The sequence below is a fragment of the Theropithecus gelada genome, chromosome 5 (genome assembly GCF_003255815.1).
Source record: "Theropithecus gelada isolate Dixy chromosome 5, Tgel_1.0, whole genome shotgun sequence".
NCBI lineage: Eukaryota > Metazoa > Chordata > Mammalia > Primates > Cercopithecidae > Theropithecus > Theropithecus gelada.
Window position 1 is genome coordinate 151,331,724 of NC_037672.1, and position 17,161 is coordinate 151,348,884.

The 17,161-nt window shown below is 38.7% G+C and overlaps 1 protein-coding gene across 1 annotated transcript in view; it reads right to left on the bottom strand.

Annotated features, from left to right (window-relative positions):
• Window positions 1–17,161, bottom strand: part of DCHS2 (dachsous cadherin-related 2) — a 265,954-nt gene that overhangs the window by 134,079 nt on the left and 114,714 nt on the right. The window contains exon 3 of the mRNA XM_025385992.1: window positions 7,535–7,766. Coding sequence (XP_025241777.1) covers window positions 7,535–7,766 — 232 coding nt within the window. The remainder of the gene's footprint in view (window positions 1–7,534; window positions 7,767–17,161) is intronic.

The window sequence follows — 17,161 nt, forward strand, 5'->3', positions numbered from 1 at the left end:
TGGTCAGAGTAAAATTTATGACACTATATTTTAATACTTTAAAGCACAGTGATTATTTAGCTCACATTTTCATGACACTTGCAAATGGTAATTAACCACCAGTGCAGGGACCAACATTAACTTTAAAAAATGTCGTTAATTAATTCACAGAGCACTGATTATTTTCTATTTTAATGACTGCTTGGATTTATACATGGCAATTATAATATATAATGTTTGTCTATGCTCTTCATCTTGTCACTTTTTATTTAAACAGGGGAAACTGTTGTAATGAAAAAATTTTTTGAACAGATGCAGTACTAAGTGAACTTAAAGATATATATGTATGTATATAATCATTCTCTTCCACTAACTAAGCAATACTGACTTTCAGAATGAAATATCCTGGAAAAATAGAATTTTTAACCAAGATAGCAACTCATAATTAGAAAATAATCAGTAAATCATTACTAAAATTATTCATTACTAAAATTGTAACCTATGAAACAGTTAAGAACAAAAATAAGCACAAAAACATGACTTTCAACAGATATGGAGTTTATAAGTGAGGTTGTCTCACAAACAGATACAACCCAAAAACTACCGGATATCAATACCAATTTCTTATTAGTTGTAGATATTTATGACGTCTGTCCTATATCCAGTTTGTGAGAATATAAAAACTTATTCAGATTACATCGTGCTATTTATTTTGCACACAAATCTTAGTGACTAAGTAGTATTGGCTGAAAAAACTAGAATGGATTTGAAATTCTATCTCATATTGAGAATTTTTAAAAATTCTCAAGAAAAATGTACCTGTTTTGGAAAAGTCCACTCAATTGGAAAGAGTGAGTAAAATTCAACAGATAATTGGTGTTTAGGTAGTCTCATAAAGAAATTCCTGTCACAATGAGAGATCACTTTTCTATCTTATTTAGTTGAATCAATAGAACCTATATTTATCTTAGCTTCATCTTCCATGTTTTTTTAAGTCATAATAATGAAACAAGCCTTGAAATGGAAGTGCAAGAAGTAAATTCAAGTGTCAGATTTACTACTGTGTCTTTGAGTAAGTCACTAAGACTTTTAGAGTCTTCAGTCTCTTAATCTGCAGATGAACATAAAAATATTTGCCTTGTTTATCCCATGTAATTAATGTAACACTTAATAGGCAATGCTACATGTGGAAAAGACACTGAAAAGTATTAACTAAGGCAGAGCAGCACAGGAACAGATCACAGGTTTAGAATGAGATTCAAGTCCAATTCCACCATCACCAACAGTGTACCTTTAGATAAGTCACCAAACCCCTTCCAGCCTCAATTTCTTCCTCCACTAAATGAAGAAGCTTATTTTAAGGTTCTTTCCATCTTTATGAGTCTGTGATCTGGTACTAGAAAAGCTAACAAAGAAATTCTCTAACATGCTTTTGTTTCCTATGAAAGTGACATACACCGATTAGGTGCTCATGATTAATTTTAGACTCTGTCTTGCAAATAAGAGAAAGTCATCATTTATTTGGCAGGAACAGGCTCACATCCCTTATGAAATGAGGTGTGGTATTAATTTATTAACCATACACCAGAATGTTCAATGTTAAATGTAGGAAGGTGGCATTCATGAAGAATTACAAGAATCATTATATGGTATAAAATCTGAGCATAAAACTAACATTGGAAAAGAATCTGCCCTTGAAATACAGAAAACAAGTCTGTACTGCATTACTTACAGTCTATGTTAAAATCTACCCACACCATACAAACAAAAGATTACAACTAAACACTGAGGCACAGCTGCCCTTGTCTGGCAGTTTGATATCCTTTTAATTAGTTGTTTTTCTGTAGTGCTAAACTTGGATTTTGTGTACACCACAACTAAACATAGAACAGACAAAGGCTAAGCAGCATAAACTTGTTGCTGTAAGTGCCACAGGAGCAGGGATTCTTGTCTGTTTTATTCACTGATGTATCCCAAACACCTAGAACACGGCCTGCCGCATCATAAACACTGAATAAATATGTATCAAATAGATGAACTGGCTTCCATTTATTCCTTGAATAGATAGGCTACATTTTCTTTATGACTTTTATTGATTTGCATTTATATCATTAACATGCTTCTATTTAAAAAAAGAGATAAACCACAAGATTTAACCAAAGGTTGCCTGAATAAAAGAGATAGCTTGGGATGACAACAAACGACCAACACAAAAGCTTGAAACCTATCTGTTGCCTTAAAATGATCTGAATTCCTCAAACCTCAAACCTTAGCATTATGCAATATACCCAGGTAACTTAACCTGCACATGTGTCCCCTAATCTAAAATAAAAGTTTAAAAAAAAAGTAGTTTCTTCCAGTGTAAAACTACAGAATACATAGGACAAACCCCAAAGGTAAAGAACTGCTCTTTTCATGTTACTAAAGAGAGCACTTCAAACAATGGAGGAAGAAATCTACATATAATTCACAAAATGGGATTAAAAATACATGAAAAAAGAGCTATTAATAAATATGCCTCTTGTGTTTCTTCCCTTTAAAACTCAAAACAGTGTGGTCTGCCTTGTGCCCACATCAAAGAAAGCCAGTGAACTAAGAATAAGAGAAATGAAGGCTCAACTCAGTATCTCTCTCCTGGCGCCTAAACACATTTTACAAAAATGTTCTTTGAACCAACAACAAACCCAGAAAACCAGAAACAGAACAGGAAGATAAACCCACAAGAGAAAACAACCATGACATCGTCACACCCCCTTCTAGTTTTCTCCAAAACATTTTTCATACCAGATGAACACAGTAAGTCAAAGAGCTCTATTTTTAATGCATGAGTCTTGGTTGTGGCATAACAGATCAATGAGAAATCTTTTGTCTTCAGGAAAACACAAGCCTATAACAGAAAGCATGTAAGTTTATAAAATAGCATGTCTGATAGAGAAAGCATCAAAATGAAAGAACGAATGAACCAGTGTGCAAATGAATATCTCTAAGAGAGAATTCTATAGTAATTCAGGAAGAAGTAGCAATGTATAAATGGGCTCATCAATTCTCAATATTCTTCTCATATGATACAACATCTCAACCTGCCTACATAAGAACTTAGGATAAAAAGGAAGAAGGAAAGTTAAAAGGTGTTGAGACTGGCTTGAACAATTTTTTTTTTTTTTTTTTTTTTTTTTTTTGAGACTGAGTCTGGCTCTGTCGCCCAGGCTGGAGTGCGGTGGCCGGATCTCAGCTCACTGCAAGCTCCGCCTCCCGGGTTCACGCCATTCTCCTGCCTCAGCCTCCCAAGTAGCTGGGACCACAGGCGCCCGCCACTTCGCCCGGCTAGTTTTTTTGTATTTTTTCGTAGAGACGGGGTTTCACCGTGTTAGCCAGGATGGTCTCGATCTTCTGACCTCGTGATCCGCCCGTCTCGGCCTCCCAAAGTGCTGGGATTACAGGCTTGAGCCACCGCGCCCGGCCGGCTTGAACAATTTCCATTGTCAAGGGCAGGGAGTTATTTTGGAAGATAATAGAATAAATCCGGAGACAAAGGGAGGTGAGAAAAAGTAAAGTGCCACCACAGGTAGGCTGGAGAGAAAGTCTAGGGAAAGTTTTGAGGAAACGTGGGGCTAGGCCATAGAGTCACTTACCATGTTGTGATTCAGAAAGAGGATTTTAAATAAAGTTTTGCTCCATATATCAATGAAACTCCCATGCAATTTTTAGGAGGCTGTAGGAAGGATTTAAGTTACTTTGTAAATATTTCTAGATGTTATTTATTCATTTATTTCACAAATATATGGTATGGGCACTTTCTTAGGACTGTGTTTACATTGGCAGCCTCTGTAGAGACCAGCCGTATGATGGAAGTAAGAAAGTCTAGCTTTATGTAGGTTCCTGAAAGAAAATATCCAGAAGAAGACTACAATTGAGCCTTGAACAACATGGGTTTGAACTGCGTGAGTCCACTTAGACACGGATACTTTTCAATAACAGTTACAAGTATGCCTGCCTCTCCTGCCTGCCCTTCCACTTCCTCTGTCTCTACCACCTCCGCCACCCACGAGACCGAAAGACCAACCCTTCCCCTTCCTCTTCCTCCTCAGCCATCTCAACACGAAGATGATGAGGATGAAGACCTTTACTTAATGAATAGTAAATATGTTTTCTCTTCTTGATGATTTCCTTAATAGCAACTTCCCATCTCTAGCTAACTTTATTGTAAGAACACAGTATAAAATACATAAAACACACAAAATATGTGTTAACCCACTATTTATGTTATGGGTAAGGCTTCCAGTCAGTAATAGGCTATTAGCAGTTAAGTTTTGCGTGAGTCAGAAGTTATGCACAGATTTTCAACTATATGGCGGGTCAGCATATCTACCCTCTGCATTGTTCAAGCGTCAACTGTGTATTCTAATACTGCTTCTTGTTCTATTCTTTGAGAACATCCTTGTATAGAAAATGTGTTACAGTCATTACGGAAAAAAGTATGGAGGTTCCTTTAAAAATTAAATATAGAACTAAAACATGACCCAGAAAGTCTACTTCTGGTACATATCCAAAGGAAAAAAACAGTCAGTATGTCAAAGATATATTTGCACTAGTATGTTCACTGCAGCATTATTCGCAATAGCCAAGATATAGAATCAACCAAAGTGTCCATCCATAGATAAATGGATAATGAAAATGTGGTATATATACACAATAGAGTACTATTCAGCCTTAAAACAGGACAGCCTATCATTTGTGACAATAATGGATGAACCTCAAGGATATTATGCTAAATAAATAAGCCAGGCACAGAAAGACAAATACTGCATGATCTCACTTTTACATGTGGCATTTAGAAATATGGAACTCATAGAAACAGAGAGTAGAATGGTGGTTGACAAGGGCTGGGGTAATTGGAGATATTGGCCAAAGGGTACAAAGGTCCAGTTAGACAGGATAAGTTCTGAAGATCTATTTTACAGAATTAATAATAATGTATTAATAATAATATATTCTATACTTGAAAGCTGCTAAGAGAGTAGATCTTAAATATTCTCACCACAAAAAGTTCTAAGTGTGAGAGGTGATAGATATGTTAACTAGCTTGGTTTAATCACTTCACAATATACACACATCAGAACATCACCTTGTATGCCATAATTATATACAACGTGTTTTCAGTTGCTGTCAACCAACAGATGAACTTTCAGAACTCAGCCATTCAACTTGGGGGCAGCCTGTTCACCGGACAACTTTTTCCCATAGCTAGTCACGATGTTTTTTCATTCTCTTCTAAAGGTTAAAGTAAAGCACTACCAGGCCTCATGAATTTCTCATGAGTTGTGATTAAGTGCGACCAAATTCCAAGCACTATTTGACTGAGAAATGTCTTCAATCTAAATACACGGGTATCAAAACGGCCAACAATAACAACCCAAGGCTATTTCCATATAAATTTGGTCTTTGCTTAAAAATAAAATTCCATGAAAGTTCCCTAAGATAATGACACACACAGAGCGTTTTCCACGATTAACAATGGCATTTGTGCTATGGTCGCTGCCAGGAAGGGAAGCATGAGTCTGGCTTCGGCCAGGACAGCAAGAGAGATCTCTTCTAAAAACAGAATATGGTATAGCTCATTCTTCCAGATCTTCCAGGGAAAACTGAATGATGACTGTGTGAATGTCTTTTTAAAACGATCTGTTAAATGCTTTTAGATCCTGTGGCCTGATTACTGGCTGACCTATATATTTTTGGCAATGCTAGTGCCTTAGAGGGCCTGACGATGTGATGGGCAGTTAAGTCCTCAGTTAAGATGAATTTTGAAAAAGCTGAGATTAAACAGACTAATTTCCCACAAAAGTATTTTCTTCTGATCTTTGAAATGTTAAAGGGGCCACATCAGTGTATTATTTTGAGCAAGGAAAGTTTTGCCTCACAAAGACTGCCAGTATAAACAACTAATCCCTGGCCAGTTGCACAAGCCAGACAAAGCACAGTTTTCAGGCAGAAGCAGCGGCTCTCTACCTAATGGGGCTGCGTGAGAGGGCACACTCACAAAGCACGTTAGATTTCCTGTGTAAACTGTCATTTTTTCTACTGTATATGGCTATTACAAAGCATGTTGTGAAGATCCAATAAGACAATATACAGAAAATGTCTAGTGTAGCATCTGACATTATCATTATCATTACAATAGAAACACATTCTACCCATTGTTTGGATCAGGTGGAAAAATGCAAAAGAAAACAATTCTTTTTTTTTGTTTTTTTGCAGCCTCATTTTTGGACCAGAGTATCTCTAAGTATCTCAAAGGTATTGTAATGTCATATTATATATTTGAAATTTTTTTATGTTCTTATAATCAAATATTTAAACCATTATTTTCTTAGCAACAAAATTCTATTCAAGCTAATGAATAGAAAATGGAAGGTAACTTCTTAAATATTCATTATTTCTAAAAGACAGCTTGCCCACTAGGCTTCCTTGGCAGATATGCAATTACCGTTGTAGAGAACTAAAAGGAGCTTTAGGTATCATTTTAAAAACAAGGAAACTAAAACCCAAAGAGACTAAGGGAATGCCAGACCTACTACAAAGAAAAGGATCTACTTTGGATGCCTGTACAAATGTCTTTGCACTAATCTTAGCTATTAATACATCAAAATGAGGCTCAGTCACCCTCAGATGGCATGATCATACAAATAAAGGGAAATTAACATTTGCAAGGTAAATACTGGCCAACTGTTTCTACATAAATTACTGCCTTTAGTTCTCTCACAAAAACTTCGAAACATAGGTATTATCAGTGCTACTTTTTTGTTTTTTGTTTTTTTTTTTTTTTGGAGACAAGGTTTTGCTCTGTCACTCAGGCTGGAGGACAGTGGCCTCATCATAGCTTCATAGCTCACTGCAGCCTCAAACTCCTGGCCTTGAGCCATCCTCCCATCTCAGCCTCCCAAGTAGCTAGGATTACAGGAGTCAGCCACAGAGCCCAGATAACACTACCTTTTTTTTTTTTTTTTTTGAGACAGAGTCTCTCTCTGTCACCCAGGCTGGAGTGCAGTGGCGTGATCTCAGCTCACTGCAACCTCTGTTTCCCAGGTGTAAGCAATTCTCTGCCTCAGCCTCCCGAGTAGCTGAGATTACAGGCGTGCACCACCACGTCTGGCTAATTTTTGTATTTTTTTAAGTAGAGACAGGGTTTCACCATCTTGGCCAGGCTAGTCTTGAACTCCTGACCTTGTGATCCACCCACCTTGGCCCCGGAAAGTGCTGGGATTACAGGCGTGAGTCACCACACCAGGCCAACACTACTTTTAAGGTAAGGATACTGAGGCCAATAAAGACCACAAGATCAGTAGTAGGCAAAGCTGGGACTGAGATTCAGGTCTGGTCTAATCCACTACAAAGCCTCAGCCCTTTTCAATATACTTCAGTGCCTGCTAGAAGGTAAAGTGAGTCCTGCAACACTCCCATTATTGAAAAAATGTCACTTTTTCTAATTTTCTGGCTGTTAAGTGGTTAAGCAGAAACTTTATAGCCAAAGGATGAAAACTACTCCAAGATCACGTACCTGTGGTGGAGTCAATGGTAAAAAGGGATGACACATCTCCTGGAATAAGCTCATAAGCCACTGTCCCATATATCCCAGAGTCCCGGTCAGTGGCAAGAACATTGATGATCTCGGTGCCTGGCTGGGTCTCACCACTGATGCTTGTCACATAGGTTGATGGGTTAAACACAGGATGATTATCATTCACGTCCTCCAGGTCCACACGAACAAAGGCTTGGGCACTTAGCCCACCCTGGTGGATGAATGAGCAGTGATTACAAATGGGTTTTTGTTGAACACTGGGATGTAGAATAATTGACAATGGCCCTAGAATAGTCTTGAAACAACAGAATTTGAATATGTAGGGGGATGTGTATATGTATATGTGTATGTATATATACATACAAACCACACACGCACACATACACACCCACAAACACATCTATAAATTCATTTTATTTCCAACCTTGATGTATGAATTAATAGGTAATAGCATGGTATGTATACTTCACTGCTGATTCTTTTTTTTTTTTTTTTTTTTTGAGACGGAGTCTCACTCTGTCGCCCAGGCTGGAGTGCAGTGGCCGGATCTCAGCTCACTGCAAGCTCCGCCTCCCGGGTTTATGCCATTCTCCTGCCTCAGCCTCCTGAGTAGCTGGGACTACAGGCACCTGCCACCTTGCCCGGCTAGTTTTTTTTTTTTTGTATTTTTTAGTAGAGACGAGGTTTCACCGTGTTCGCCAGGATGGTCTCGATCTCCTGACCTCGTGATCCGCCCTTCTTAAGCATGGAATGAGATTTTCACTTAGAGCAGCTGTGAGGCAAAAATTTCAGAATAGAGGCCAAATATATTCAAGGAAAGTTGTCCTGATGTCCAAAAAGAAATCAAAATCACTTTTATCCCTAAGATAATTTTTAAATGAATGTTGGTAAGTGCTAAGAAGATGGTGTGAGGGAGCCTGGGCTGGGCAGGGGGGTGGGGGGGTGCCCGGGTGAAGCCCTCACTAGGAAGGTACCATTGGTGTGCAGACCAACCCACATGAGGCAGCTAGACTTCAGGTACCAGAAAGGAAAAAGTAACAGGCAGAGGAAAGAGCAGAGCCAAAGGCACTGAGGCAGGAACGGCATGTGCCTCTCAGGCCTGCTCAGCCACAGCAAGGAAGCAGGAAGGGCTGAGGTCAGAGAGGCAGGAGTGAGTCCCAGGGACCTCTGCAGGTCTCTGGAAGGACATGGTTCTTCCACACAGGAGGGCTTTGAGCACAAGAGTGACCTGATTTCACCGAGATGTTAACACTGCTCTAGCCGCAGTGTTCAGAACAGACTGAAGAGCAGCAGAGTGGAAGGAAGGAGAATGGGCATGAGGAGGCTGTTTGAATCAAGTCCAGAGTGGATGGGGCCTGAAGGAGGACAGGAGCAGTGCAGGTACTCATCCCAGATCCTGGGGGCCAGATTTGTTTGGGAATTCTGGATTTTTCAAGTTTTAGAAGGAAATACAGCACCTAAAGTAGTGAGAAATGAATCCCATACTACTTATTTTGTGTTGCCTCCATCTAAAATCAAGGAGAAAGAGAGCAAATGAAATAGAAGAAAATAATCCTCTGCAAATTTTACTTTTCTAAAGTAAAACACATGTTCCTACTTTAAAGCACATTTTCCGTTTCTATCTGGTACATGTTGACACTTTCATCTTTGACAAAAATCCTTGGTAAGTCACAACGGCCTGGGTTTTCTCACTCATGCGTCCTCCCCCTCCTCATCTTTTTTGTTTCCTTTTTCTACTCTGGCAGGGAGGCACAGAGCAAGGAGGAAAAAAGGACAAGGAGGAAGAACATTTGGCAAGAGACAAAGGGAGAACCGCTGCCATGCAGACAGAGAGGAAGCACTTGTTGACAGGGAGCGGGGGAGGGCAAGAATGAAGATTGGGAGGAAGGTAAGACAACCCCAGAAATGACTCTTCCGCTCTTAGCTCTGAGCTCTGAGGTCCCTTGTACTCCAGGCTTTGAGGACTAAAAAAGGATGGGGAAATAATTTAGAAACAGTCTGATTTTCCATGTTCTGAGTTGAATAAAGTGCCAGAGCCACGCCAGGTATCAATCAGAATAGGAGAAATGGGACTGGTTATGAGTCCACAAAGAACAATGCAAGTTCATCCATCCGGCCTTTATGCTTAAAATGCAGGGTGGCCCTACATCTGCAGCCACCGTAAGTAACCTGTATGTCTCCAGGTTCGACGTAGTAAGAGGGGACTGCAGACTGGTGAGAAGCTTATAGAAAATATTCCTTCACCTCTGCCAGACCCTGCTGCTGCTCCAAACTGCCTTGCATCTCAGTTTTGCTTTCCCTTTTCCTTTCCCTTTCCTCTTTCTTCTTTATCTCTCCTCAAGTTCAAGAAGTCACTTAGGGTTGAGGTAAGATAAATAATGAAAAAGTGGGGAAAATACGAAGAAATGAATATTGCCCCAGCTTAAGATATTTAAGAACAAAAATCCTAAATCAGGCAATACTATAAAAAATAAACAAATGTTAGATGCACAAAGTGGAAAACGTATTGTCACTGAACAATAATTTTTTTTTTTTTTTTTTTTTGAGACAGAGTTTCTCTCTTGTTGCCCAGGCTGGAGTGCAACGGCGCAATATCGGCTCACCACAACCTCCGCCTCCCGGGTTCAAGGGATTCTCCTGCCTCAGCCTCCTGAGTAGCTGGGATTACAGGCATGTGCCACCACACCCGGCTAATTTTGTATTTTTAGTACAGATGGAGTTTCCTCATGTTGGTCCGACTGGTCTCAAACTCCCGACCTCAGGTGATCTACCTGCCTTGGCCTCCCAAAGTGCTAGGATTACAGATGTGAGCCACCGTGCCTGGCCAACAATACATTTTTGTTGCCGGTAGGGTAAGCACACTAGTGGGGTTAGGGAGGGCTGAGCTTGTAGTGGCAGAGGCTGGGCAGTCAGATTCCTCTTACCTGATTTAAGTGCTAAGGAGGACAGATTTATTCTACACAGCAGTAGACTCCATCAGTATAAAATGTGGTGCATATATTCTCAATATGTTTATCTGTTAATAAACTATATATATATTTACTGTGCTAATGTATTATTTATATTATAAATATCAGAAAAATAAAATGTAAAAGGACAGAATTCTAATGTTGTCTTCTTAAATACCCACATGGGACAACTATTGCTTTCCTCAATGAAATGACAAGAGGCATCTGGGGTAGGGAAGAAGAGATATATCCTAACAAAAAAATAAAGAAGTTCCTTAGACAAAAAGGTGGGAAAATGCTGAATTCACCAAGTTAAGTGGATGCATTCTTTGCCTCAGAACTTCTCACAGAGCCTTTTGTATGTATATTTCTAGAGGGAGTGAGTTCCGAGGTGTTCCCCACTCTTTTTAGGCTCCAGAATGCTCTTTCGAAGAAACATTTTGGGAAACCAGTTTCCCACAGAACACAGTGCGGGAAAAGCTGATCTAAACTCATTTTTTCCATCCGCTTAGAGTGTGTGCTTCCCAGAGCTGTGTAGCTAAACTTCTGTCCAGCTGATGGAAACTGTTTTGATAATGCAACCTCATAAGAGACTGAATCAGAGCCACCCAGCAAAGCCACTTGCAGGTTCCTGGCCCTGAGAAACTATATAAGACAATAAATGTTTGCTATTTTAAGCTGCTAGCTTCAGGAATAATTTGTTTTACAGCAATAGGTAGCTAATACATCCCATAAATTTCATGCATGAATATATCTTAATGTTGTCTTACCCTTTCTTTTTGACCAATGATTCATGTGGCATTTTTATTTCATTTTAAGCATTTAATTGTGAGGATTATAGTAGGAAACCCAATTCCCTCAGGTTATACTGTAAAAGATGAAAGCAGTTTCGGAAAGCTCCAAGCTCAAAAGCATATAATATCGGAGGCAGGAGGGTCGCCTAGGGCAGTCAGCAGGTAGGGAACATTTTCTATTACTTCTACTTTGGTAATTGTCTGCTTTCCATTCTCTTCGTTCTTGCCTTCTGGGACTCCTGAAGAGTAGAATATTAATAACATCTCTCCTTCACATCTCTTAGCTCTTGTGAGCTGTGGTTTCATTCCAGTGAGCTTTCTATGTCAATGAACTCCAGTCTGTATTTCATGATTCAATGAACAAAGGTGGAAGGAAATGAGGTTCCACCTTGTTCAAGGGGGGAAAAAAAGCAACCTAAGTTGTGACATCACCAAATCCAAGAGAAGCAGCATCCAAAGAATATCTTCAAATTCATTGAGAGGACGAATCAGATAAAAACAAATAAAGAATTCCAGGATATGGCACAACAGTAACCATGTAGAGAAAAGCAGTTTTATAGGACAGGTAGAGAGGAAAAAATCGATCAAATAAAGATTGAAAAGTGAGGAAATGGAGACGCCTATTTTAGTAGACTTGCTGTGTAGGAAAGGAGAGGAATAAAATGGTTTTCTGAAAAGGTACATGACATCAAAAGGGAATCCAGAGTAGTTTTTTGAGATAGGGACTATTATTATGCCCTGTATGCTTATGAGGGTCATTCAAAAGAACTTGATAAATTAAAGATGCAGGAAAAAAGACAAAATCATTATAAAAATGTTATCTGTAAGAAGGCCAGAATGGATGGGACCCTAAATAGTAGAGATATTTGCTTTTGATGCAAACAGCGACATCTCTAAAAAGATAATAGAAAAGAAGGTAAAGAATGTGAGCTAATATACAGGTAGGTTAGTGGATTATTTGGTGGCAGGAAGGTAAGACCTTCCGCTCTCAAGCAGACCTGTTATTTTTCTCCAAGTATGTTCAGCTGCTGCAAGGGTGGAAAAGGCAGAGTCAGATTTACACAGGGCTGGGGTTTTACCAGGACAGTTCTACTGAGTGGGGAAGATAAAGGAAGTTTGCAACCACATGACTTTAGTGATGGGTAACAAATCAATGATCTTAACATGGGAGAAGAATTGTTGATTAGAGTGGATGTGCTACAGTAAATTAGACAGAAAGATAAAAATGCTTATCAGATCTAGCATGCTTGAAGCCAAGATGTCAAAGCTGTGCAATTACTGGTGACAATCCTTGGAAATTAGAAAGTCAAGGAACTGAGAGGCTCAGGGTGTTGTGTTGTTCAGCAAATGAATAGTAAAGTCTCCCAGAATGATGAGGAAACTGGTGAAGAGGAAGACTATGAACAAAGTGTGAAAGTCCTAAGTGATAAAGAGGTTTAAATCACGATGGGGAAAGAAAAACAGAGGAGGAGTATCTATGGAATAGTCACACAACAAGAACTTCAAAAGGGATTCATTTTTGATGGAGAAAGGAGTAGAAATTATTTGGATGCTGCCCTGGGCAACAAACAGGGCACCTAAATCACTTCCTGCCAGCTTGTGATTGGTGGACTACGGGCTTCCTCGTGAGAGTGCAGAAAGGAATGGGTATCCTTGGCGGGTAGGTTGTTTTTAATCAGGGCCATAAGTTAAAGGAACAATCAGAGACCAACTTAAGTTCATAAAGGAGTTTGCTAAATAATGGACCATGAGTTCCAAAGGGCATGGTAGAAGAATTTCGAAGGGCAGAGAAGGCGGGTAGGTGTATTAGTCCATTCTCACATTGCTATAAAAAAAACCTGAGACTGATTAATTTATAAGGAAAGAGGTTTAATTGGCTCATGGTTCTGCAGGTGAACAGGAAGCATAGCAGCTTCAGCTTCTGGGAAGGCCTCAGGAAGCTTCCAATCATGGCAGAAGGCAAAGGGGGTGCAAGACGTCTTACGTGGTAGGAGCAGGAGCAAGAAAGAGAAGGCGGAGGTGAAGGGGTGTTGCCACACGCTTTTAAACAACCAGATCTCATGAAAACTTGCTCACTATCATGAGAACAGTACCAAGGGGGGATGGTGCTAAGCCATTCATGAGAAATCCACCCCCATGATCCAAACACCCTCCACAAGGCCCCACTTCCAACACTGGGGATTACAGTTCGACGTGAGATTTGATGGGACCCAGATCCAAACCACATCAGTAGGAGATTGATTCAAATTAAGGGATGAACTGAGCAGGGCGGGGAGGAGAATATGGGTAATAATAAAAGGCTGGGATGCTTAAACTATTAGAGATTAGAAGGCGGTAAAGAGGTATTGAAGATATTTTGGGATACATCCTGCTCATAAAGAATGGTGGGAAATCTAAGATATGGTCCAGACACTTTAGTTAGAAAACACGGTACAATGGGGCAATGGGGTAAATGCTCATTCCTAGAACAGGTGAAGGGTGGTAATGAAGCAAACAAAAGACAGGAATAAGCATTTGAACATTTGTTAGAACATGAAAAAACATACTCTATTAAAATGAAAATGAGCATGCCTTTTCACTCAGCAAGTTTACGTTTTGATAGTAACTGCATTGCACACAAACTATGAGCACAACTTCAGTAGCCAACTTTTCTCATGAATGTATACACCAGTGAAGAGCTCAGTCCATTTACTTCCTATATTGCTTGTCTGACAAAATCCTCCCTTAAACATTGAGTGGTGAGATGGAGTTGAAATAGTTTTATTTCAAACACATATGTCAGCTACAGAATCCAGGATGTAACAAAAAAATAGAGTGTTAACAAGCATACACACCAAAAAAAATCTATGTGGTAAAAATGAATGGGAAAAAGAAACAGAAAATTAGATATAAGCATGGAATAATTAAATCATAGAGTTTTATTGTGAAAAACCACTTGATTGCCAATGTAATCCAATTGTTTGGTTCCATTATGTAATTTTATAGCATTCTCATGATTTATGAGATAAATAGCAGCAGTAGTGGCAGCAAAAATAGAGTATTTCAGAAGTAATATCAGTAGAGCAGAAGTGACTCAGTTGAAAAAATATTGACAGTTATCACAAGGATAAACAGAGCAGTGACAACGAACATCAATTATTTTACAAGAAAAATTCTTCTACTGGCAGATAAAAATCTCTTAGTAACCACCGGCAAATGGGTTCTCAGCAATTTTCTTCTAAAGCACTTTCAGGACATTCATTAGAAACAGAAAGAATCAGAGGAAAAACCATAGATTGTCAAGGTAATAATATAAAGTTAAAGGACTTCTGTCAAGGTTCAGTTCATTGTTTTAAATAAATTCATTATGGCCTAGAATCCAACAACATAAACCTAAAATATCCTGTCTGCATTAATTTATTCTTTGAATGCAGTCTACATTGCTTTCAGGGGAAGACTACGGATCATTACCAACCTTGTCATCTTTCTCTTTACCAACCTTTTTGACTATGCATTTCTGAGGGACATGTACTGCTAATTAATATCGCAAAGAATAACTATGATAGATGCAGAAGTCACCCTGTAAAAACTCAGTTCATCACAGAAATTCATGAGGATTATGCAGTCAACAGAATAAACACTGCACACTGGATAACTTTATATTTGTATATAGGTTTATATACATATATACATACTATATGTGTATACATACACATACACTCACATGAAAGCACATATGCTGCTTGCTCTCCATATATTCTGAGGCAAACGTAAGGAATGCTAGAGGCAGTTTTAGGTCCAGAGTGAAAGTTAGGGATTTGTTAAAAGCCTGTGATGTGGAGGCTCTTCTAGAATTTGTTTTTTAAAATGCATCCCTGGGCTTGTGCCAGGCCCTGTTTTCACAAAAACCTACTTCCAGGAGGGGTCCGGATTCCAAGATGGTTCCCTCCTACACACAGCTCCCTGCCTGGATCTCCACTCAGCCTCATACCTGCAAGACGGGCAAGAGGGAAAGAAGGAGAAAACCACAGCCAAGATGGAGAAGGTGTGCAAGTACTCAGGGGAGAAGGAAAATTCGAAGCTCTGATAACCCATTTCCAGGTACCAGATGTTAAAAAGACTCAGATTATAGAAACATTATGTTCCTCACCTTCACCAGGACTAAATGTGTCATTCTCTGCTCATCCTGAAAACAATGAATTGATCCTTTTTGGAGGTGAATATTTTAATAGCAAAAAAACTTGCTTACATAACCACCTCTATATCTACAATACCAGAAAGGACACCTGGATTAAAGTCAAAATTCCCAGTTCACTTCTGGGGCACTGTGGTCTCCAGGCTGTGGTGGTGCATTGATGTGACAGACAGGTTATGAGTGTTTGCAAGGGAGCTTGCTTCTCCTGATGGACAGCAGTTCTACCATTACAAGGATCTCTGTGTCCTGCATCTGGCCACCAAAACCTGGGAGCTAGATGAATCAACAGGGCCTCGTTTTGATCACAGTGGACAGCAGACAGTAGCCTGGAAGACACAGCTAGTTCTTTTTGGTGGTTTTCACGAGAGTAATGTTTTAAACCCATTATTGAATTCTAGGATGGCATTATACAATTGTCTCAAAATCTATCAAGAATACATTTCTAAAGCCTTGGATTAATATTTGGGTGTGCATCTATTGGGCTGCAAATAATTACATAGACTTGAATTAATATAAATTCTGTTTACTCCTATTTGTTGTTTCCTACATATTTTCTTACATAGAATCAGGGATTCCTGAAACCACATAGTAAGGTATTGGCAAAAACCTAACCAAACAGATCATGAATATTTTATTGAATATAAAGGGCTTTACGTTCTTGTTCATTTTTACGTTTACTTGCAATACATTTAGACTCACTTTTTCCCAGAAATTCATAGCTTAAATAGGTGGATTCTCTCATTAATTTCAAAAGAGAACAATTAGACCAGAGGGGTGTTAGTAGGGTCTGTGTATACAAAAGAGTAGTAAGCAGATGAAAAAGAAACAAGGAAGGTCTTCAAAATGTATAAGTGAAAAATATAAGTAAAGTCTCCAAAATGAAATAAGTGAAAAAAAAAAAATCAAAGTGAGGAATGGTGTGTATAGTAGGCCACCTTTGCTGTAAAAAATGCAAATTGAAATGTTGTTTCTAAACTGTATTTGGAAATGTAAATGGTCAAGAATAGTTAAGGCCAAGGCCTATGATAAACCTAAAATAATTAAGAGAGATGTTGCTAGCACTAAAGTGGATAAATAGGTAAAAATGAGAATAACCATTTCAGTAAGTGGTGCTGGGTTAACCATAGGGAAAAAAATAACAAAACTTCATCCCACCAGATTGATAAAAAGTAAGTATGAAGGTAAGAAAACAATAAGAGAACACCCTCATATCCCTAAGATAAGCAAATATTTCTTAAAAGAACACAAAAATCACTAGCTATAAAGGAAAACAAACTGAGAAATTACTAAGCTCTATTATGATGAAGAACTTCTGTTCCTCAAAAGAAACCATTAAGGATAGAAAAGGCCAGCCACGGAATGGGAGAAAAATATATGCAATAAATATATCCAACAAAGGACTTTCAGGCCAAAAATATAAAGAACTCGTGCAAGTCAGTAAGACAAAGATCCAACAGTAACAATAGAAAATGAATAAAGGATTTTCTTCTTGTGAAGAACAGACACTTCACAAATTATACAAATAGCAATAAACATGAAAAAAACCTCATTAGTTATCAAACAAATACAAAGTAAAACCCCAATGTGATATACCATTACATAAGTACTATTATTGCTATAATAGAAAAGGCATTAAATATCAAATGTTAGGGAGAATGTGTAGCAAATGAAATTTTCATACTTTACTGGT